This window comes from Lagenorhynchus albirostris, chromosome 2 (assembly GCF_949774975.1).
Source record: "Lagenorhynchus albirostris chromosome 2, mLagAlb1.1, whole genome shotgun sequence".
Lineage (NCBI taxonomy): Eukaryota > Metazoa > Chordata > Mammalia > Artiodactyla > Delphinidae > Lagenorhynchus > Lagenorhynchus albirostris.
Genome location: NC_083096.1, coordinates 60669619 through 60694923, shown reverse-complemented (window position 1 = coordinate 60694923; position 25305 = coordinate 60669619). Strand labels below are relative to the sequence as shown.

The 25305-nt window shown below is 40.9% G+C and overlaps 1 protein-coding gene across 1 annotated transcript in view; it reads left to right on the top strand.

The window, feature by feature from the left end:
- The first annotated feature begins 11521 nt into the window (after positions 1-11521).
- The window catches only part of TBX19 (T-box transcription factor 19), a 28219-nt gene continuing 14435 nt past the window's right edge, over positions 11522-25305 (top strand). The window contains exons 1-5 of the mRNA XM_060142210.1: positions 11522-11559; positions 18626-18890; positions 20263-20397; positions 23847-23908; positions 25080-25141. Of these exons, the coding sequence (XP_059998193.1) occupies positions 11537-11559; positions 18626-18890; positions 20263-20397; positions 23847-23908; positions 25080-25141 (547 nt within the window). The 5' untranslated portion in view covers positions 11522-11536. The remainder of the gene's footprint in view (positions 11560-18625; positions 18891-20262; positions 20398-23846; positions 23909-25079; positions 25142-25305) is intronic.

Genomic DNA, 25305 nt, shown 5'->3' with positions numbered 1-25305 from the left:
CCTACATGTAAAACAATGAGATTAGAATATTTCTTCACACGATATGCAAAAATAAACTCCAAATGGATTAAAGACCTAAATGTAAGACCTGAAATCATAAAACTCCTAGAAGAGAACATAGAACAAACACTCTTTGACATAAATCATAGCAATATTTTTTGCAATCTGTCTCCAAGGCAAAATAAATAAAAGCAAAATAAACAAATGGGACCTAATTAAACTTAAAAGCTTTTCCATATCCAAGGAAACCATCAACAAAAGAAAAAGACAACCTGCGGAACTGGAGAAAATATTTGCAAATGATGTGACTGACAAGGGGTTAATATCCAAAATATATAAACAGCTCATGTAATACAACATCAAAAAAATTACCCAATCAAAAAAAAAAATGGGCAGAAGATCTGAGTAGACATTTTTCCAAAGAAGACATACACATGGCTAATAGGCACATGAAAAGATGCTCAAGATTGTGACTCATCAGAGTAAAGCAAATCAAAACAAGGAGAGATCACCTCACACCTGTCAGAATGGCTATTGTGAAAAAGCCTCCAAATAATGTTGGCAAGGATGTGGAGAAAAGGGAACCCTCATACACTATTGGTCGGAATATAAATTGGTGCAGCCATTATGGAAAACAGTATGGGAGTTCCTCAAAAAACTGAAAATAGAACTACCATGTGAACCAGCAATCCCATCCTGGGATATATCCAGAACAAAAGGAAATGCTAATTTGAAAAGATATATGCACCTCAACATTCATAGCATCACTATTTATAATTGCCAAGATATGGAAGCAACCCAAGTGTCCATCAACAGATGAATGGATAAAGAAGATATATATATATATATATATATATACACAATGGAATATTACTCAGCCATAAAAAGAATGAAATTCTGACATTTGTAGCAATGTGGATGGACCTAGAGAATATTATACTAGTGAAATAAATCAGAGAATGACAAATGCTGTATGATATAATTTGTATGTGGAATCTAAAAAATAATAGAAATGAATGTATATAGCAAAACAGAAACAGACTTACAGATATAAAAAACAAACTATTTGTTACCAATGCGGAGAGGGAAGGGGGGAGGGGCATGTTATGGGTATGGAATTAAGAAATACAAACTACTATGTATAAAATAGATAAGCAACAAAGATACGTTGTATAGCATAGTGGAATATAGCCATTATCTTGATAACTCTTAATGGAGTATAATCTGTAAAAATACTGAATCACTATGCTGTACACCTGAAACTAATATAATATTGTAAATCAACTATACTTTAATAAAAATATGTTATGATGCCTCTAAAAGTATGTCATTAAATAAACACAATGGTTTTTTCTTAATAAACATGAATTTTTACTTCATTGCATCTGACATATTAAACAATAAATCAATCACTAATTATAAAGGACCTACTATATGCTAGCTACTTGACTTTATGGTTAAAAGTAGTAAGAGCTTATGATATTGGAGGCAAAACAATTTAGTGATTTAATCTTAACATGTAGATATGAAGCTCTATTTTAAACTATCGAAGATATGATACCGAATCACATATTGTCTAAGATTTAACTCTACAGGTAGGCATCGTGCTGTAAAGACACCTGAAGAGAGAAAAAAAACGAGTGATTTGTTTTCTAAGAAGCTTGACCAGAACCCCTACTTATAAAATATGCCAGGGACCCACATGTGAGGCTTTTTGAAAATAATTCAGAAAGTGGCAACTCACTGTCATGGAAAGCTGGAATAGCATATTATATCTGAGGAAGAGAAGACTTCCAAGAGGGGTTTTGAGCTTTTTTTTTAATATGTAAAATAATTGGCTTGCTGCAACTAGAGAACACCCACATGCAGCAACGAAGACCCAATGCAGCGAAAAAAAAAAAAAAGTCCTTTGCTAGTACGTAAAATAACAACAGTTATAGTAGTACCACCAATATATATCAGAGGGAATGCTAGATTGCTAGAGCTGGGAAACACCTTTGGCATCATTTAGTCCAAGGATTTTGAAATGTATATTTAAAGTTTATATATCTATTCTTAAAATATGAGAACACCTTCCCACCTTTTCTTTAAAAAACAAACAAAAATTTCCATGGCAGCCCATTATCTAATGTAGAAAAAAATTTCTGTGATTGAAGGATGTTCAGTGGAGCAAGAGGAAGGTGGGTTGAAGATTCCCACCTGCTAGTTTCCTGTTAACTGTCCAGCCTAGCAAGGGGATAGAGGACCACCCATGAGGTATTCCTTGATCCCTAAAAGTGCACTTGCTTGTGCACTGGGATGCTGTGTACTCAGGTGGAGATTCACTGGGGGTGGGAGGGTCATTTCTTTTCTAACTCTTTCCCTGGTTCACGTCTTATTGGACAAATCATTTTTCCTTCTTTACCTAGTTTTTTCATCTACTATAATATGGAGATGATTAGGATCTCCTGATTTCATCATTAAGTTGCTGAATTAATAAATTCCTGGAGATAGATGGGTTAAAATAAAGTCTATCTATTTGGACTATAAATTGGTACTCAGCCTTCAGAACGAGAATGACCCAGACTGAAATGAATTTACCATTTACTTGTTATGTGACATGGGCAGCATATATAATCTCTCAGAGCTGGAGTGCCCTCCTCATTTTAAAAAAGGGATGGCAATGATTCTTTACAAGGTTATGAATATTATATGAGGTCACTCATATAACACATAATACAGTGCCTGGTCTATAGTAAATAATCAGTATAATGTAACGGTTAAGAGAATAAACTATCCTTAGGCTCAGATACTGGCCTTATTACTCATTGTCTAGATGCCCATGGACAAGTTACTTCACCACTCTGAGTTTCAACTTTTCTCACCTAAAAAATGGATATAATTATAGCACTTACCTTATAGACTTGTTATAAGGATTAAATAAGATAATGCATATAACATAGTTAGCATATTTTGTTCTTGTCAATTAGCACTGCTTCTAAAATTACATGTGTAATTTTAGAATGTGTAAGAAAACAATCATTATGTTTTCCCAAATATTTGTTGTCCAGAATTCTTATCTAATTATTTAAAATGATAAAAAATGGAGAAACAGCATATATGTAAGTATAAAAGATTGCTTAGATAAAACATGACCCATTCATAAGATGGAATAAGTTGCAAGCATTAAAATAACAATGTAGGAAGTTATTTGATGATATGGGAAAATATTCTTTATACATTGTTAAAAATAATAAATCTTATTAGTATTTTATTTACTCATATGTTTAAAAACTTATTTTAAGGAAAAACTCAGCATTCATCTGTCCCTCTCTCCAAAAGTAGTCACTTTCCTTTCTTTTTACTATTTCTTCAGCCATTTATCTCCAGATTTTTAAACATCGTATTTGTACTGCTCTTTCTTGATTTTTCAATTTTAGGCAATATTTACTGTCTTCCTACCATAGAAGATGAGAATTTAGCATCCCCTTCCTCTCACAATACAAGCTTCCCCTTCTCATCATTCAACTGTCATCATTCTACTAAATCAACATTTAATATTTACTTTTTTACAATTTTGGTTCCAGCTGAGCTGTTATATACTGTGATTACGTTTCCTTTCTTGGACAACTTGTTTTTTCCCTTGTAGTTCATAGTTGCTTCAGTTTATTTCATTTGTTTTCTTGCTTGTTTGTTTTTAATATACTCTGCTAGGCAGAATTCGAAGATGGCTCCCTGGTGGACATGCCCTGTGTAATCCCTGCCCCTTGGGTGTTGGAAGGACCTCTAAATATGAGGAGACATCACTTCTGTGATTATGCTAATTATATGGCAAAAAGGACTTTGCATATGTAATTAAGAATCCTAATCAGCTTACTCTAAGTTAATATAAGGAAGATCATCTTAGGTGGGTCTGGCCTCATCAGGTGAACACTTAAAAGAAGTTACCTAGCAACTTCTGAGCAAAAGGGCATGGGAAGTATTGTAAAATTTTTGATACCTTGTAGGTCTGAAAATGTATTTATTCTAGTCTCACACTGGATAGTTTGAATGGGTATAGAATTCTGAATGAATAATAATTTTTCATCACAATTCTGAGAGCATTAATTAATTTTCTTGTAGCTTTCAGGTTGTTATTGAGAAGGCTGATGGCATTATAATTTATGATTTATTGTATATGACCTGTTTTTTTTCTCTAAAAGGTTTTTATGTTTTTTTTCTCTTTATCACCAGTGTTTAAAGTTTCATAATGATGTATGTGTTTTGGAGCAGATATATATTTTATTCATTGTGCTGGGCCCTCCATGGACTTTTCATTCTGGAAACCTATGTTCTTCAATTCTGGGAACTTTCTCTGTATTATTTATTGGAGAATTTCTGCCCCTTTGTCTTCTCTGTTCTTTCTTTCTGGAACTCATTGTCACTTTGTTTTACTTTCTTAGAGATTTCATCAACTCTATCTTCCAAGCTCTTATTGAATTTTAAATTCATGTTTTGATGTCTTTAATTTTCAAGAGCTCTATTTTGTCCTCCAGTTCTTCCTTCCCTTCCTTTCTGACCCCTTTTCTCTTCCTTCCTTCCTTCTCTCCTGTCCTCCACAATTCCTCCCTCCCTCCCTCCCTCCCTCCCTCCCTTCCTTCCTTCCTTCCTTCCTCTTTGTCTTATTTCATGAATGCAAGATTTTCTTTTATGTTTAACTGGAAAATAGTTATAGTTTTCTTTTGTTATATTTTGCTCCCTGCATGGTCTCTGTTTACTCAGAATTCCTTTTTAAATTTATTTATTTATTGCTTTGGTCTCTGACTTCTGCATCTGATGTCTGATGGTCTCTTACTGTCATATTTAAGGCTGAGGCCCATGCAGGCATACCTGGTTTATTGCACTTCACAGATAGTGGGTTCTTTTTACAAATCGAAGGTTTGTGGCAACCCTGTGTCGAGCAAGTCTATCAGTGCCATTTTTCCAAAAGCGTTTGCTCATTTCATGTTTCTGTGTTACATTTTAGTAATTCTCACCATATTTCAAGCTTTTTCATTATTATTATATTTGTTGTGATCTGTGTGATGTAACTATTGCAAAAAGATTATAACTTTCTGAAGGCTAGCATTTTCTAAATTCACTCTTTTTTTTTCGGTACGCGGGCCTCTCACTGTCGTGGCCTCTCCCGTTGCGGAGCACAGGCTCCGGACGCGCAGGCTCAGCGGCCATGGCTCACGGGCCCAGCCGCTCCGCGGCATGTGGGATCTCCCGGACAGGGGCACGAACCCGTGTCCCCTGCTTCGGCAGGCGGACTCTCAACCACTGCGCCACCAGGGAAGCCCCCACTCTTTTTTAAAAAAAAATTATTTATTTGTCTGCTCCAGGTCTTAGTTGCGGCATGTGGGATCTTTTAGTTGTGGCATGTGAACCCTTAGTTGCAGCATGTGGGACCTAGTTCTCTGATGAGGGATCAAGCCCGGGCCCCCTGCATTGGGAACGTGGAGTCTTAGCCACTGGACCACCAGGCAAGTCCGTGAAGGCTAGCATTTTCTGATGGTTAGCATTTTTTAGCAATAAAGTATTTTTTTAGCAATAAAGCATTTTTAGCAATAAAGATTTTTTAATTAAAGTATGTACATTGTTTTTTAGACATAATGCTATTGCACACTTAATAGACTACAGTATAGTGTAAACATAACTTTTATATGCACTGGGAAACCAAAAAAATTTATGTGACTCTCTTTATTGCAATACTCGCTTCGTTGTGGTGGTTTAGAACTGAACCCACAATATCTCTGAGGTGCGCCTGTAAATGCCAATGGAATGCCTATGTGCATGGGCAGAGTTTTACAAAGGTTGGCTTTTCCCATTTGATTGGGGTTGGTGATCATTGGGGATGGGCCATTGCATTGAGGAATCACCAAGTCTATTACCTAAGGAGTGTGTCATAATACTCTGTTTTCAGTATGTTCCTCACCACTACCCCCACCAGCGACTGCTGTCTTTGAGTACAAATCCTCTCAAATCCCCTCTCTTCTGAAAGTCATTCTCTTGTTTTCTGCTGCGATGGGGAGGCCCAATTGCCTGGCTGAGGGGTAAAGATCTCAAAAGTTAACCGTTTCTTAAATAAAATTTCAAGAAATTTTCCTATTTGGTCCTAGCCAGAACTACCTGCCCACTCTTCCTTTCGGAAGTAGATGATGCATTAAATCCCTGAGATAGTTCAGAGTTTTGTGGCACAACTGGCATTGCTTCTTATTGGCTTCTTCACTTTGAAACTTAGATTTCAACTTTCTCTGATCGGCCTCGTCAGTTACCACTCAGCTATTTGTTTTGTCAGTTTCCAAAATTTTGTTGACATCTCTTATCTGCTGTTGTTTCCTCTCTTGTACTCCTCAACTTTGTGGGTTTACATTTCATTTTACCTTAGTACCATTTTAGAGCTGTTTGGAGAGCAGATAGAAAAGAATGTGTTCAATCTGCCATACCTACTCAGCAGCATTTAAAAATTCCATTTTTAAAGGAAAAAGTATGCATATATTGTAAATAAAAAATATCTACACCAAACTTGTTAGCAGAGGTCATCTCTGGGTGTTGCGATTATGGGTAGTTTTTCTTTTTTTTTTTTTTTTGCGGTACGTGGGCCTCTCACTGTTGTGGCCTCTCCCGTTGCGGAGCACAGGCTCTGGACGCACAGGCTCAGTGGCCGTGGCTCACAGGCCCAGCCGCTCCGCGGCACGTGGGATCCTCCCATACCCGGGCACGATCCCGTGTCCCCTGCATCGGCAGGCGGACTCTCAACCACTGCGCCACCAGGGAAGCCCGGTAGTTTTTCTTTACTTGCTTATATTTTTCAAAATTATCTATAGCAAGATACTTAGTAACTAGAAAACAATGATCTAAGTAAAATGATATTATTAGATAGCTGTCTCAGTCAAAGCATTTTATACTAGTTTAAAATCGGATTAGTTGAATCATATGAAATTGCTATTTTTTCAAATAAAACAAAGGTTGAATAACAGTCATTTCATATGGTTCAATCTAAACTATCTAATATAGTACAGACCTTAGAGGAGACATAGCCTGGAAAGTGAAGCCATTGTCTACTCAGGTCAGATTAAAAGTCAAGAGAATGTAAACCATCTTTTATTGATAGGTGACTCTTGGGGTTCACCCCAGAGCCATTGCCTGTGCTATTCTCCAAGGGCCATTCTTTACTGGGCCCAGTGGTTGAAGATATTCATGTGCTAACCTAGTTTTCAGCAGCACACTGATTTGGATATAACTGATAAGAAAAATAGTATTATTTCCTTCTTTTCTCCCTTACTGGTACGCTTCACACATATCTGTATTGGAATTCCCTGGGCATATGCCTTTTTCTCTCTTCTAGATTGTTACAGTCTTTGAAGGTAGGGATCCTCATCTTACTGGTGTTTATGGATTGTTTGAGAAAACACTGCTCAGTGTATCACACAGTGTTTTTCTCTAAAGATTCATAGGAGAAATTTTTCTTGGGCAAATGGCTTGTTTTTAGTTTAGGAGCACAGTGTAATGTATGCCAGATTGTATTTCCCCCACTTTGCATGGGCTGCTAGGAAGCTCAGAGCCACACTTGTGCCATAGTTCTAAGCAGTTCCTTCTTGAAATCTCTGCTTAGATGTCTTGTGGTTTTTCTGTTAGTTTCTTATTGCTGCTGTAACGATTACCATAAACTTAGTGGCTTAAAGCAACACAAAGTTATCACCTTACAGTTCTGGAGCTCAGGAATCTTAAATCAGTTTCACTGGACTAAAATCCAGGTGTTGGCAGGTGTTTCTTCTGGAGACTGTAGGGGAGAATCCATTTCCTTATCTTTTACAACTTCCTGGGCTTGTTACCCCTTCCTCCGTTTTCAAAGCCAGCAGCACATTATCTTCTCTTCTCTCTGACTTCTGCTTCTGTGCCTACATCCTTTCTGACTCTGATCCTTTTTCCTCCTTCTTATAAAGACCCTTGTGATTACTTTGAGCCTACCCTGATAATCCAGGATAAAATCTCCCCATCTCAAATTTTTAACTTAGTCATACCTGCAAAGCCTCCTCCCCCCGCCCCTTTAATAGATTTTAGTTTTTAGAACAGTTTTAGGTTCACAGGAAAATTGAGCAGAAAGTACAGAGATTTCCCATATACTTTCTACCCCCATACGTGCATAGCCTCCTCCACTCTCAATATCCTGCACCAGAGTGGTACGTTTGTCACATTGATGAACCTGCATTGACATGTCATCATCACCCAAAGTCCATTGTTTACATTCTTGGTGTTGTACATTCTATGGGTTTGGACAAATGTATAATGACAGGTATTCATTATTGTGACATCATACAGAGTATTTTCACTGCCCTAAAATTCCTCTGTGCTCTGCCTATTCATCTCTTTCTCCCAACCCCTGGTAACCACTGTTCTTTTCATTGTCTCCATAGTTTTGCCTCTTCCAGAGGGTCATATAGTTGGAATTATACAGTATGTAGCCTTTTTGGATTGGCTTTTTTCACTTAGCAATATACATTTAAATTTCCTCCAAGTATTTTCATGGCTTGATAGCTCATTTCTTTTTAGCACTGAATAATATTCCATTGTTGGGATGTGCCACAGTTTATTAATTCGTTCACCTACTGAAGGACTTCTTGGTAACTTCCAACTTTTGGCAGTTATAAATAAAGCTGCTGTTAACATGTGTGCAGGTTTTTGTGTGGACATAAGTTTTGAACTTATTTGAGTAAATACCATGGAGTGTGATTTTTGAATCGTGTGATAAGAGTATGTTTAATTTCGTAAGAAACCACCGAACTGTCTTTCGAAGTGTGTGTACCATTTCGCATTCCCACCAGCGGTGAGTGAGAATTCCTATTGTGCTGCATCCTCATCAGCATTTGGTGTTGTCAGTGTTTGGGGTTTTGGTCATTCTAATAGTCATGTAGTGTTAACTCATTATTGGTTTAACCTGCATTTTCCTGATGACCTATGATGTCGAGCAGCAGAGTTCCTTTTTATCACGTGAGGTAACATATTCACAGGTTCTGGGGATTAGGCCATGGTCATCTTATTCAGACTGTCACAATCTTCTCAATATTAATTCTGTGCAAATGAACATTTTTCTTTCCCTAACTAAAGCAGTACCTCTGTAAACCCGTCTCCCTGCATCCTTCCCCATCTCAGTAAATGGCCCTCCCATCTACTAATCATTCACCGCAGACACTCCCTCCCTCCCCCCACATCCAGTCCCTCATGTGGTTCTGCCATATCCACTTCTAAGATGTATCTAGAGTCCAATCACGTGTCTTTGTGGCCACAGCCACCACCCTAGGCTAAGCCACCACCATCTCTCGCCTGAACCACCATAACAGCTCTCTAATTTTTCTCTTCCACTCTTGCCTTTTACTATATTCTCTATAAATCATCCAGATTAAAAAAAACACAAAAACCACAAAGCAAAACATGCCATCTTCCTACTTTAATACACACTAATACAGTAATTTCCTTTCTCATAGGGAATAAAATCTAAACTTCCTCCTATAGCTCATAAGGCCCTTCTTAAAGCACATCTCACTCTGCTCTCTTCACCACCATATTCTCGCCACGCCAGCCCCCCTCATTTTTCTCTAAATGGCCCAAGCCATGCTTCTTGCATGCGGTTCCTCTGCCTGAACTCTTCCCCCAACTCTTTACTGACTAAATCCTTGTCATCTTTTTGGTCTCAGCTGAAATGTCTCCTCCTCAGAGATGACTGTCCATACGACCCCACATTGCTTTGCACCCACTTTTCTCCACCACCTCACGCCTTTACATAGTCTTCATAGACTTATCACTATTGGTAATTACTCAGTTGTTGTTTATGTCATTCATCTTCTCTCTCAGGTTGTTAATTCCACGAAGGCAGGGCCATTTCTGCTTCATTCATCATTGGATGCTTCATTGGTATTTGGCACTTAGGAGGCACTGAATGCATTTTGTATATTATCCTCACCCTGACTTTATCTTACGCTTTTGCTTTTATTTTCCTTTTTTAAGGGAAAATACATTTTTAAAAAAATTCCCTTTGTTGGAGTATAGTTGACTTACACTGTTGTGTTAGTTTCTGCTGTACAGCAAAGTGAGCCAGTTATACTATTTTCCTTTTGTTTGGATCTTCTATAGCTTTCTGCTGTAGCAAGAGAAAAACTCACAAAGTCCCAGGATCTACTCAGAGTTGAGGAGGTAGAGCTATCTCTGCCCTTCACCCCTCCCCAGTTGTACTATGTGTCATGGGTAAAAGAAATGTTTTCTACTAGTATTATCTCCCAAGGGAAAGTGGGGATTCACCCCAGAATGCCGGATAGGCCATGGACCATCTAAGGGGAAAGCCAGAATGCCTTTCTGGACTTGGGATTAAAATTGTCCTGCCTAATAATGTAAAAAGCTTATTTTCACTCACTGGGGGCAGAGTGCTTCCTTAGATTAATATCATGCTAAATGATTTTATTTTTTCTCCCACTGGCTGGGTTTGGAGATAAGAAATACTTAGGCTGTGGATTCTAGGAGGAGGCACCAGGTTCAGAGCTCGTCTGCTTGTAGAGACAATGAGGACACTTGAGATGAGCAGTGTGTGAATGTGTAGGATTCCTCAGGAGAGCAATGACAGTACGGGATACCCTGGGAGAAAGAGGTCCTTAGCGCTTTGCTCCTGATCTCTGACCCTTGAGCAGGTGGCAGACAGAGTACCTTCCTTCATTCTGAGACACAGTTGTCATATTCCTTGGCACGGTGCCCTTGGCCTTCCATATATGCTGTTCTATTCAGAGCTAGCGAATAGCTTATGGATTTAGGTTCTCGACTGGGTCAGGAAACCTGTATTGGCATCAAGTTTGTCGATCCTCCCCAGGACCTCTTTCCCTATAGGTGCCACATGCCATGATTTATACACAAACATGATTTGCCTGATTGTTGCAGTCTGGGCCCAGAACAATTTTAATTAACAGGAAAATGGTCCTCAATACACCGATTAGACCTCTTCAGGTACGGCAAGATAAAAGCCTGATAATTTGGATGGAGTACTCTTCTTAAATGTCTACTCTATACACAGCAGCCAATGGGAAAGCCAGGTTGTCTCCCACCTGATCCAATGAGTAATTAAGAGAGGGCTTTTTCTTCCCCATCTCTCCCCTCCCTCATCCCCCACCCCAACTGAAGCTTAACAGGTTGGTGTTATAATTTGGAGACTTTCAGGGGTGTCATGCTAGGAGCTTAGGCAAGAGACAGGGTGTCTCTTCCCCAGCTCCCCAGGCATGTCCAGCTGGATTTGAAAAGCAGGCAAGTGACAGGAGGAAAGAGGTGGAAGCAGGCAAAGTAGGTAACGTTTCTCAGCAAAGTTTGAGAGGGGCCTGTGGCCATGAGTGAGCTGGGCACACAGAAGACCAGCGATGGTACCGTCTCTCGCCTGCTCAATGTGGTGGAAAGTGAGCTTCAGGCAGGGAGGGAAAAAGGCGACCCTACGGAGAAGCAACTTCAGATCATCCTGGAGGATGCCCCTCTCTGGCAGAGGTTCAAGGAAGTCACTAATGAAATGATCGTGACCAAGAACGGCAGGTGAGTTTATCCACGGCCCTGCTTGGGCTGGCGGGGCTTGGCAAGGGAAGCGAAGCCCCTTGAGTATCGCAGAGGCTGCCGCTCTTAACTCAGAGGCAGCGGGGTCTGATTAAACATGCTCCCGAGGAGGACAGTCTCCCACGGCTTTCCCCCAGCCAACTTAATTAATTTCTCTGAGATCATCAGAGAAGTGGAGGGTGAAGCCACCTGTCCTGCGTGCATTTTAAATGAAGAAATTCTGGGAAATTATTATAAAGGGGGGCATGTCCCATGGGTTTGGGAAACGCACTCAAATGTCAGAAAATAATGTTAATTTTTGACTGACTGTATATCCTGGAGCAGATTATTATTCTTTGAGCCCCAACTCTGTTCAGATAAGGTAACAGGCAACTTTATTTGGAAGCTGGATGGTTTCCTCTGAAGTGTAGCGAACTTGCCAGACATTTCTGACTAGTTGAAGATTCAGAGGCAAAAAGGCAAATTTAATCTCACTGCCTATCCCTGCATCTGCTTCTTCCTGTGTGTTTGTGGTGAGTGTTCATTTGAGATTGTGTGTGTTTATGACGATGTGAGAGTTGTTGCAGTAATAGTTAATGAAACCGTAATATACTGCCCTGAGAAAAGAGAAGATGCCTTCCTTTTTTTTTTTTCATTGCAACAAATTAGGGATTAACTGAAATGGATCTCTGTTGGCATTTCTTGGGTTCTATTAAATCTAGCTCTGCCAAGTGACGTCTAGGTAATATTAGGAGCTTCTATTTAGTAGAGGAGATAAAAATATTTAGAAAGAAAATCTCAGTGCTCCCAGCTTGGCCAAACAGGTCCCAACATTCAGTTGACACTGATCTTTCTGTTCACATGGTCACAAAAGTACAAAACGTCGAAAGGCATTTTCAACATGGTTAGTTTCAGCAGAACTTTGATTGTGACCCTTGAGAGAAATTCTGTTCTCCAATGACAGAAAAGTCCAAGCTAGTTGAACTTCGGGCAGGCTTTTGTCCTTGTGAAAAATGCTTCCTTTCCTGATGTCTCAGTTTTCCATTGCTGCATAAAATGCACGGTATAGAGAATGAACCATTCCCATCTATCCGGGAAAATTATGAACTTGAGTGTTGTTGTGTGACATTAAAGTGCTTGGTAAGTAAAACGTGTTCCAGAAATAAGGGCGTTTCAATAAATTGTGATTATTAATAGTAGCAGGAATATCAACCTTGCTTGATGCTTCTGTTTTCGCTCTCTAAATGGGTCCCATATTTATTTCATATATGGGATTTATTATTTTTAATATTTGTAATTATAATTACACCTGTTCCTACTCTTGATCTGTATTGACACATTATTTTTGGTAGAAAGAAATAGGAAACGTGTTTTCAATTTCAAAGAATCATCCCCAATTCCTAATTGGATTTACTTTCTTCCCTTTCAAAGATGAGTGATGACACAATGGTAAAAATTTTATGATGTCTGATGACGGGTAGAACTTTCTGTTCATTATTCTTTGTAGTTACACTAATACTTAGCCTCATACTATCTGTTTGGCTGTCAAAGCAGTCATATATGGAAGTAAAATAAGTACAACCGTCAAGAAAAATATATAGTTAATCTGTTTCAATGAGGAATAAATAAAAGTTTCTAAAACCATTATAAAATTCAATTTAATAATATGCCACATTGGTATGTACTTTTATAATTTCAGAAGAGCTTTCTCTTGCCTTTTTGCGCCTATATAATTTTTTCTTCATATTTAAAACTGAAAAGTCTTCACATGTTTAAAGTCATTAACTATGTGAAAATTATTCTTTGTAGAAAGAGTCTAATTATGGTCAACATGGTTATTCTTATTTTCTGTGGAGGTCCTGGCGACGTTTCACCTCCTTAGTGAACTGAATCTTTTCTTAGGGTTTCTGAACCCCTTAGCGTCAAGATTTTGCCAGGAGATAGAAAGTTCCCTTTGTACTTCAGATAAAGAAGGGAAGACAAATCTCTAAGAAATTGATGTGGTTGATAATGAATGAGTGTGGTTTGGAATTACTCTCAATCTCTTAGCTTCTCAGAATAAATTGTTAACAACACTTTCCTGCTCTGGATATAGACACATCTTTCTTGTTTTGTTGTTTTCTTTACTCTCATCTTCATCTCTTTCCCCCCCCCCACTTTTTTTCTCCTCACCATCTATTCCTGTATCTCTCCATTTTACCCATTTTCCTCTGGCTGTAGAATGATGTCTACTCTAGATGCAGCATCCCTGCCTTTCACACAAACTCCTGAGCCTGAGGTAGATGGATTTGTGGCCCTTCTTTGGGGAGAAAAACATTCCTGGTTGTTAACACCCAGTCCTTGCCCTTTTCATTCGCGTTACTCGCCTGCCCCTGCAGGCAGTTGACTTTCTGACTTTTCTAAAGCTTCAGTGAGGGTAATCAGATAGCTCTTGCACACTTGAGTGTAATTGTTCTGTGTAATAGCAAGTTTTAAAACAGCATAGGGGCTTCTCTGGTGGCGCAGTGGTTGAGAGTCCGCCTGCCGATGCAGGGGACACGGGTTCGTGCCCCGGTCCGGGAGGATCCCCCATGCCGCGGAGCGGCTGGGCCCGTGAGCCATGGCCGCTGAGCCTGCGCGTCCGGAGCCTGTGCTCCGCAACGGGAGAGGCCACAGCAGCGAGAGGCCCGCGTACCGCAAAAAAAAACCCCAAAAAAACCCCAGCATAGGACGGGCTGATGAATTAAGAGTCATTTTCAAACGGAGACTTATTTATGTGTATAAATAGGAGGCTTGCTTCTGACATTGATCAGAAGTAGTAAACAGAGATTTTCCCTGAAAATCATTGAATTATCCCCAGAAACTGGGATTATGATGGTTCTTCATTCCTCCCACTCCTGTCCCTCCCCCCCCTCCGCCCCCGTTTTACTATTTCTTTTCCCGTTCCTCTTTCTTTTTTCTTCCCTTCTTTTTTATTTAAAATATTTATTCATATTCAATAGTCTTTCAGAACTAACAATAACAATTATAATACTCCCCTAGAGCTCATTTGAATCACCACTAGTGCATCCAGCTTGTAAGTACTTCCTTTTATCTCCATCCTTTAAGCTAGGAACTTATATTTTAGGTTGCAGAAAAAAATTTATTTCAGCTTTCAGTGGCAAGTAAGTGAAATCTCTTGCACCTTTTGTTTTCTCTACGGTAACATCTTCACCTTAGGGGAAACAGCTATATTTCATGTGTATTTCCATGCAGTTAAATAATTTAATTTCATTTGGATTAAATATGCCTTGAGGAGACTTTAAGAAATTGGAAGGATTTCTGATGTCATTGGTGTATCCATTTGTTATCATAAAATAAGTGTTAGGATCATTAAGTTGAACTTGCCAGTGATTAAGTGATGTTGGTGCAGTGAGCTGATGTTCATAGTTTCCAGGGATGGAGTTGCAAGAGGAGAGGAAACCAAGGTTGCACATCAGGAAATAATTTTCCATGTCCCTGTAGTCCATGGATATTTGTCTCTGAAGTTTACAATTGCAGTTGATGAGGATCATATGTATTTGTGTGATCTGCCTCTAACCAGGCTACTTTGGTTTCTTGCTGCTCTTCCTATACGCCTCAACATCCATGTCCTATGGGTACACAAGCACGCGCACTCCAAAAGCTCTGATGAGTGTTTCAGGATTATTATAGTTCTGTGGGGAAATGGAGGAAGGAGTTTACAAGTGAAACTTCCTGAATTTTGCCTTTAACCATCTCTGCTGTTTTTTCCCACCTAGAAAATCTGCTTTATCTCTGCCCTCTTTCTTTTTTTTTTTTTTTTGCGGTACGCGGGCCTCTCACTGTTGTGGCCTCTCCCATCGCAGAGCACAGGCTCCGGTTGCACAGGCTCAGCGGCCATGGCTCACGGGCCCAGCCGCTCCGCAGCATGTGGGATCTTCCTGGACCGGGGCACGAACCCGTGTCCCCTGCATCGGCAGGCGGACTCTCAACCACTGCGCCACCAGGGAAGCCCTCTGCCCTCTTTCTTCCTTCCCACAGACCTCACTCCTCAGAGCCTTCTCCAGCAGTGCTGGCTCTCAAGATCCTCTGTTAGAGAAATGAAAACTGAAAAACTAGCCTCACAGCAAATCAACACAGAGTTCACTGGCCAAGCCTAAGCATGTGTGGTTCCTCAAGCCCGGTTTTGAGGAGTGCTTATATGCCCTGCCACATTTGCTTCTCTCTCTCTCTCTGATATCGGGTCTGATTTACATATTTCTTAGCTTCTCAAAGACTCTTGGCCATCTCTGTGGTTAGCCACACCTTGGGAAGAAAAGGGAAAAAAGATCAAATTGATAAGAAATGCAGTTTATCCCTCACAGCATAGCCTGGTCATGAGTGCTGCCCGTAAGTAAATAGATAACACATCCCGGTCCTTGTGAGGCCAGAGAAAGAGGCAGGGGGGAGGCAGGAGGAACTGAACTTGGCTTAGAGACAGGGTGAGTTCCATTGCCAGTTACAAGACTTTTGGCTGGTTGACTGACTTATATTTACTCCTCATTGGCATAATGGAGATAAAAATATATAGCATCTCTTAGTTCATTTGTGTTGTGATAAAAAATAAAAATCGTAAAATCCTTGGCAAATGAAGTACTAGAGAATAAAGCAACAAATGGTTCTACCACGTTTTGGATGTGTCCTTCTAAGAGCCAGGACACCATGGCTTCTTTACTTCTTTACTTTTCTTTTGTTAACAGCTTTATTGTGATAATTTACATACCATACAATTCACCGATTTAAAGTATAGCATAATGTCTTCAGGGTTCATCCATGTTATAGCATTTTTATTGACAAACTACATTTCATTGTATAAATACACCTCGTTTTATTTATTCACTCATCAATGGACACGTGTGTTGTTTCCATTTTTTGACTGTAATGAATAATGCTGCTATGACTGTCTGTATACGAGGTTTTATGGGTGTATGTTTTCATTTCTCTTGCATATACACCTAGGAATGGAATTGCTGGGTCATATGACAGCTCTGTATTTTAACAGAGGAAACTGCAAGACTTTTTTCCAAAGTGGCTGGACCATTTTCTATTCCCACCAGCAATGTATGAGGGTTCCAATGTCTCCACATCCTTACCTGTGTTTGCTGTTGTTCACCTTTTTTATTATAGCCATCCTAGTGAGTGTGAAGAATGATTTCAAGGGTAGGTTCTGGTTCAGTTTGTTTGGTTTCAACTCCAACCCTTCCTGAATATATGGACTTAAGCTAGTTTACTTAAACTCACCAAGCTTCAATTTCATTATCTCAGTCACCCACCCTCTAGTACTCAAAGGTACTATCTATTAATGCTTGCTAAGCACCATACCAGAGGTATGAAACTTGGTTGGTATGAAATCCTCCAGGCTCTTTGTATTCCGCCATGAGATTAGAAGTGGTCTCTAAGGTAGGACATTTAGAAAAGAGGGGGTGCTGAAAACAGATCCCCATTACGCATCCACAACTGGAGGACTAAGCTGGAAGAGGATCCAGCAAAGGAGTCGGAAAGGAAGTATTGATGAGGTGGGCGAACCAGAGGGAAAAAAATCCTTTCTGTCCAGAGAGCTCAGGGAGCCCATGTAATTTGAACTCAGGAGACTGAGAAGCCTGGATGGGTCGAGTCCATCTCTAGATCCATCCTTTGTCATCTGTCGGTCAGTTTCTTCGCTTAACATATGTATCAATTCCCATTGTACCTCACCTCAAAACCAGGAACCTCTGGACACAGGAGGTGCTCTTTGTGACCCTCCAGTTCCTGGCCTTTCTGCTTTTAACACTTCCGCTCCTGGCAACCCCTTCTCTTAGCAGGGGACACATTCCAGTTTCCCCCTTTTCATTCTCCTCCCAGCCTCACCAGAAGCACAAATCCTCAGAGTGACTCCCCCTTATTCCCTTGGATATCTCCTTAGTTATTGTCTTAAAAGCTAAAGATTCCCTAGACCAGTACCTTTTAAGCTCTAATGTTCCAACGACTCACCTGGGGATTTTGCAAAAGCACAGATCCTGACTGAGTAGGTCTGGAGTGCTGCTTGAGGTTCTGCATTTCTGATAAATTTCCAGCTGATACTGATGCCGCTGATTCATGGACCACTCTGAGTAGCACACGTCTAGACCCTAGATTGTTAGCTTCTCAACTTGGGGATTCAGATTTTAAAAGATGTATTGACAAATAAGACAGCCTCTGGGGCAATTGCGAGGTGGTGAGGGTCTGTCTGGAAACTAGGTCTTTTGAGGAGATTGGAGCAACTTAGAAAGTTTGGTGAAGGGAAAGGCAACTAAAGAGAATCAGAAGCCAGGTGAGATAGCTTCTCCAAATATTTGTGAGAGTAAGCTTGCTGGTGTTGCCCTAGAGGGTGGGAGAAGGGACCAGCAAATCCAGATCAGCGTGTCTCAAAGTGTATTTCTTGAATGCAAATTCCGGCAAGATGATAGATGAGAAGGTAGCACTGGTACATAAGTGCGGAGTGTGCACAACCCCGAACCTCCTTTCCAAAGGTTCACGGTGCACATTAAAGCCTCTGACAAGTCCTGCAGGAAAGGAAGTGGTCTGAATTGATGTATAGTCAAGTGTTCCCTTCACTCACTTTACCAAAAAACCATGTTTTCCCTATAACGCTATTACTGTTATTCAGAACTGGTGTTCTTTGTGAGATGGAGAAGGGCTGCTTTGTGTCAGTAGCATGAGAATCTGACGTAGGCTGGGAGGAAACCTCTGGAGAAAGCTCTGTGAGAACCTGGCCTCTGACTATATACCTTAAGCTTCAGGAGGTACTTCATTCTAGTCAAATGACTAGATCAGTGGTTTTCAGACTTTAAAGTGGAGCACAACATTTAAAAGTAAAATCCCAATATAAAATACATTGGTAAAAAGAGGCTTAGCTGGACTTGGGGCCGCTGGCCTGGCCCCTCTTTGTTTGACCTCCCCCGGGGCATTTTCTGCACCCCTGGGACAGAAAATGCAAGGTCTCCTCTGAGTGGAGAGAGGGCTGGACAAGCAGGGAGATGTCCCTAACACTCTAACATCCTTCCTGTGGCTCAATTTCTGCCTTTTCTTTTAGACGGATGTTCCCGGTCCTAAAGATTAGCGTCACGGGGCTGGACCCCAATGCCATGTACTCGCTCTTGCTGGACTTTGTCCCAACGGACAGTCACCGCTGGAAGTACGTCAATGGGGAATGGGTGCCCGCGGGCAAGCCAGAGGTCTCCAGCCACAGCTGTGTCTACATCCACCCGGACTCCCCCAACTTCGGGGCCCACTGGATGAAGGCGCCCATCTCCTTCAGCAAAGTGAAGCTGACCAACAAGCTCAACGGAGGTGGGCAGGTACGACTGTTGCCCGGCCACCCTAACCCCACTACACCAATCAAGAAATTTCAAGGGTGCATTTAGGCAATTAGGGGGTCCTCACCGACCTCTTCTCTCAGGGAAGCCAATTATTCCCCGGAGTCCAAATGTGAACAGGAATAAACAGCTCTTAATTGGTGCTTTCAGTTTTTAATGGACTTCCTGATGTTAAGAGAGAGTGAGAGAGCGCAGTAGTTTACTTAATCATCATCGGGGGGCCTTTCAGAGTTTTGTCTTGTGTGTGGTGCTTTTTACCCAGCTGGGGAGGAGGGAGATGTTTGTGGGTACCAGGGTTTTGTTATTCCCTCTCCCCTCTTTTTGGTGTAAGTGGCATGTTGGCAAGAGACAACTACCTTAATAAAAAGCTGCTTCGAAATGAAATAATTGCTCCCTCCACTTGGGTATTGTGATAATTATCAATAGAATATTGAATCAGCTTTGGGTTTTCAGAAAAAAATATCCAAACAAACCTTAAATAAGGAAGGTTTTATTTAAGGTCTCCAATTAGAGTAAACAAGATTTTGAGGCTTTTTATTCTTTTGTTTCCTCTGGTAGGATTGTGAACACTAGGGTACTGTGCAAGGTTGTTATTTGCTTTATAAAATGTAGACTGTTTTGGGGGATTAGAGACACAGCTGGGAGGAAGAGGTCTCATTCCCCCAGATTTCCCTTTGGTTAGCCCTCAGAGTTTTCACCCCTTCTCTGATCTCTGCGCTTACCTAGCTGGGACATAGGGGTTCTTGTTTTAAGAGCGGAAGTCATCCACCTAAGTCTTTGCAATATTCAGAAGGGTCCAGTTATTTATTAAAACAGGAAATTGAAAAGTAAACTATTATTCCCCCCCAGATTTCACAACATGAGATTTTCAATAAACCTCTGGTTTGAATCACAAAGAGTCGATTTTATGTAGCCGGCAGATGTCAGCTGTCATTATACTTTAGGTAATGCAGCCCGTGTCAGGATTTTGAGATATTAGGATTCTTTATAGGAAGAAAAACAGTATGTTTTAACAGAGCAAAATCCACATCATTGTGCTGAAAATGGGAGAGAAAAAAAAGGAAGCCAGGATTTTGGCAGAAAACTGAACACTCTTTAGACCAGCTCTTCCCTGGCAATCCACCCCTCACCCTGCTATAAGCATCTCCAAAGTTATGCTCCCTGAGAGCTTCTAAAAAATGTCCCCTCAGTAATTTCTCAGAGAGGTGGAGGCAGCTCGGGCGACTGGGGATTCGGTGTGTGTAGCCTTCACGGAGGTGGGTGCTGAGCTTGCGACTAACCAAAGGCGCTGGGTCATCTGTCACTTGTGCTGCCCCAGGCTTTGCATGTCCTCTCTCTCCTTCCACCTCAACAGATAATGTTGAATTCTCTGCATAAATATGAACCCCAGGTTCACATAGTGCGTGTTGGAGGTGCCCATCGAATGGTGATGAACTGCTCCTTCCCTGAAACCCAGTTCATAGCTGTGACTGCCTATCAGAACGAGGAGGTGAGTGTGTGTGTGTGTGTGTGTGTGTGTGTGTGTGTGTGTGTGTGTAGATGTCACCTGGGAGAATGTGGTAGGATTGGGTGGTGGTGCTTTTATTGCCATGACCAAGCATGGATGAAAGGTAGGTTTTCCAGGACTCAGATACACTCAGCAAAAATGAAGTTAAACAGTGCAGTAGTCGCTTTCCACACCCTCCTCCTCGTTTGCTAAAGGCCCCCCAGTGCTTCTTTTCCTGGTGCCAATAAGGCACCGCTGTGCATTGTAATACAATTAGCAGAAACTCAGAAGTCTTTGTTTCCAGGCCCTTGGCCTACAAAGAGCTGCATGTCTCTCCTATTTTAAAGCAAATCTGTGGGAATTGATCCAATCGCGCATCTTCTTCGGGTTTGTGTGATGCTATCTGTCCCACTTGTTAGCTTTTTTGGAGCACATGTAGGTCTTTTCCTGCTTAACTTGAGCCCCTCTGGTGGTTAGAGCAGAGTAGCCAGAATCTGGTCTCCGTGAACTCTGTGGGAGCAGAATTATTTGGTCCATCCACATACTTTAGGAGTTTCTAGGCCTGCTGGTCACCAGGACACCTGATGGGCTGGATTCTTTTTGATTAAACTTAAAAATTTGTTTTACTGGCGTATAGTTGATTTACAATGTTGTTAATTTCTGCTCTACAGCAAAGTGATTCAGTTATACATATACATTCTTTTTTATATTCTTTTCCATTATGGTTTATCTCAGCATATTGAACATAGTTCCCTGTGCTCTACAGTAGGACCTTGTTGTTTATCCATTCTATATGTAATAGTTTGCATCTAACCCCAAACACCCAATCTATCCCTCCCCCACCCCTAAACATTTTTTGTTTGTTTGTTTTTGGCGGTACGCGGGCCTCTCACTGCCATGGCCTCTCCTGTTGTGGAGCACAGGCTCCAGACGCGCAGGCTCAGCGGCCATGGCTCACGGGGCCAGCCGCTCCGCGGCATGTGGGATCCTCCCGGACCGGGGCACGAACCCGTGTCCCCTGCATCGGCAGGCGGACTCTCAACCACTGCGCCATCAGGGAAGCCCCTTAAAATTTTTTTTAATGGTAATACATGTTTATTAAAAAAAAAACCCATGACAAACAAATAGTACAGAAGTATGTACAATGAAATAAAAAAATAAAAGGTAAAAATGTTCTCTTTCCTTCCTGCTTTATCAGTCCTACTCCCCTGGGGCACTACAAATAATAGCTTAGAGTGTGGTTTTTTTCCCCCACATGTATTCTGTGCATTTATAAATATATATCAGTGTATAGATTTCCTCACACAAATTGGTTCATGTTCATATTACTCTGCAATTACTTTTCTCCCTGTATTTAACAGTGTATTATGAATATCTTTCTATGTAATTAGATTTAGGCTTATCTCCTTTTCTGAAATGCCTGCAAAGGATATATATACCATATTTCAGGCAATCAGTTCCCCACCAATGGACATTTAGGTCTTTCCAGTTGTTTTATTTTCTATGATGAATAATACTGCAGAGAATATTAAGCACCCAGAAATGGAATTGTTCTGTTGAGGAGAGTGTGTGTTTAGAACTGTGATAGACAAAACCCCAACAACTCCCTCCAAAGGGCATATCCATTTACAATCCCCACACCATTCTCAACATCTGTGATTACCTACTTTTTCAGCTTTGATAATTCGATAGGGCAGAAAAAAATGGTATCTTATTGTTGCTTTAATTTGCATTTCTTTATTTGGAAGCTTTTTTTTTTTTTTTTTTTTTTTTATGGTACGCGGGCCTCTCACTGTTGTGGCCTCTCCCGTTGCGGAGCACAGGCTCCGGACGCGCAGGCTCAGCGGCCATGGCTCACGGGCCCAGCCGCTCCGCGGCATGTGGGATCTTCCCGGACCGGGGCACGAACCCGCATCCCCTGCATCGGCAGGCGGACTCCCAACCACTGCGCCACCAGGGAAGCCCTCTTGGGAAGCTTTAAAAGATTTTTGGCATCCCACCCAGCCAACTGAGTCAGAATCTCCAGTGACGGTGCCCAGAATCTGTAGTTTTAAGAGTCCCCTTAAAGGATTCTGATAATCATCCAGGTTTGGAAACTGCTGCCTTAGTGCCTACAGGTGAAATTAGGTGCAGATTTAACTCACGCTACAGATGTGCAGGGAAATGTAATTTCTCTTCTATAGGTAATCTGGCCTCTTAGCTGAGCCCCTCCAGCAGGTCAGTGGGAAGAGAAATTAACTAAATATCTCTTAATTTAAATAGGCCCTCAAGTACTGTTCAGTTTTTATAGGCTGAACCACTTTGTTCATCAGATTGCCCTCCTCCCTCTGCTACTCTCTGTAGGATGGAGTCTGGGTCTATGAGGGGAGGGTGGGCTTTTGCAATTTTGCAAAGTAGGGAGGAGTTGGGGACCCCATCCTGGCCTCCTCTGGCCTCCGGGCAATGCCCCTTATCCACTTACATGCTGCCTGCTCTCTTAGTGCGTGGCTGGTGGAACCTGTCGTCTGGTTGCCCTCTGGGCAAGTGCTCAGAAGCTTTTCCTAGACATGGGCTGGACAGTTCCCTCTGAACTACAAGCAGGGCTAAGTCCACACCTCCAGCAAGCTACCAGCCTGATGCTGTGATTCTGGTCTTGAACATGCCTCAGGGGAATCAAGCTCAGGAAAGTCTAACCTCAGAGCCTCCGTCTCCTGATGATGTATCCCTGCCAATTTGATGTACATGCACCCTGAGAGGAGAGTGGCCACAGGGGTGGATAAGGGAGCCAAAATCTTCCTTTATTCAGCAAATATTTGCTGAGTATTACTACATGCTGGTAATACTGCACTGTCCTCAAGGCACTTAAATCCCAGTGGGGAGAGATGAAAACCAAACATATATATATATATTTGGTCAGATGACTCTGAAGAAAAATGAAGCAGGCTAAGGCCAGGGGGGATAAAGAGTGACAGTGGTTGGAAGTGATAGTTTGTTTTTTGTGTTAACATGGCCCAAAGGGTAAGTGATTATTTAAGAGTTAGGGAGTTGATACTAGTCTGTACTCAAGACTCTGGAGGCAGGTTCTCACCTGTATAACTCTCCTCTGTGTCTCAGTGACTGGAAAACTAACTGACAGATGGTAGGTGTTCAATTGTTGTTGAAAAGAATGAATGAGTAATGGAATGAATGCTGGGTTTGGCACATAAGGCTTGTGCATGTCTAATGCTTTGTCCTTTCTTTGTTCACTTTATACTATATTTGGCATTTTTACCACATGTGACGATAAAACGTTTCTTGTTGGACAGTGCAATAGTGATTTTGTGCAGAAGTAAGCAAAGAGACATGGAGAGGGAGAAAAAAAGAGAAAGGAGAATTATTCTGACTTTACAGAAATTCACAGGTGAAGATAAAGGGTTCTGTCTGCCCATGCATGTTCTACTTTCACTAACACTTCTCGTCTTTGTAAACACAAGATAACAGCTCTCAAAATCAAGTACAACCCTTTTGCCAAAGCCTTCTTGGATGCTAAGGAAAGGTGAGTAGAGAAATTTCAGTGAAATCTTATGATTTCTGTAAATGTGAAATTTATAATCATCTTAAAAGGAACTAACTAGTAGCGCTTGCATTACCTTTGATAGAAGCATGTTTTTAATATTCAATTCAATGTCCAACAAAATCAGCAAAATAGAACAAACTCATAATTACCTGTCCCTTATAATATGGGTCCAGGAGATCCCGGAACTGGCCATGTTTCATTAGCCCTGTTTTACTACAGATTCTTAAAAGTAGTACAATCCCATTAAAAAAAATAAGTGATTTAAATTTTTAATAATTCACTCTGTCTTTCCTACAATTATCTGAATAATATGATTTCAATAAGTTTTTTTAAAAAAACTAGATTTCACCTAGGAAAGGTGAGTAATTCATATGAGATATTCATAAAGGTGAGAGGCTCATGTCTTTCAGGTCTGAGAGAAGAGAAGTCAGAGACTTTTGGGGGTGTGAATGATTTCCTTTGAAGTGTTCAGATTTTATTGTCTGTTTCAAATCTTTACACTAACTCCTATAACTGTCTAATTTTTCCTTTTCATCTTAAAGGCTCTAGATTAATAGACAGATACTTACAGTGATGTGTCACAGGGGTCTGTGCTGTCAATACTTGATTTAATTTTGACGATGTAGAAGAAATAACTTTTTCAGATAAGAAAGTAGTATAATAAAAAAAAAATTAGGACTTTGAGTGAGAGATCGTAGCTTTGAGTCCTGGCTTTGCCATTTCCTGGGACCCATTTTTTAAATCTGCGAAATGGGCGTAGTAATACTCTCTCACAGGATCATTGGTGGATCTAGCATATCACAGATGTGATTGTGCCCTGAAGTCCTATGCAAATCTTAGCTAGTGTTATTGTTGCTTGAATTTTGTCAGCAGGAGCACTGATCACAAATCAGTAAGGTCAAGCTGAATAGGGATAGGTGTAAATAAGGTAAACTGGAGTGACTATAAAATTGCAATTCAAATAGCAATTGCACAAGTAGGTAAAGTAGGAGAAGGATATTGTGGGAAAGATAACTTTGAGGGAAAAAAAGGTGTTTGATTTTCTTATTCCAAGAAATGTATTGCTCACCAAAGAGAATCTTGGGTGTACTTGATACTAGACTTGTATAATAAGCTGGACAGCCATGGTGCACTCTCATTGCTCTTTCAGGAACCACCTCAAAGACGTTCCGGAAGCTATGTCTGAGAGCCAACATGTGGCCTATTCTCACTGTGAGTTGGGTGAACACTGGGTGGGAGAGGCCTGGGGCTACACAAGGAGCATCTCCACCGCACTCAGACTTTGTACCTGTCATGACTGCTTCAGGCTTGTCCCAAATCTTCTATCAAGACCCAACAGGTTATTTCTTCCACTCAAGACAAGTATATTCCCTTGC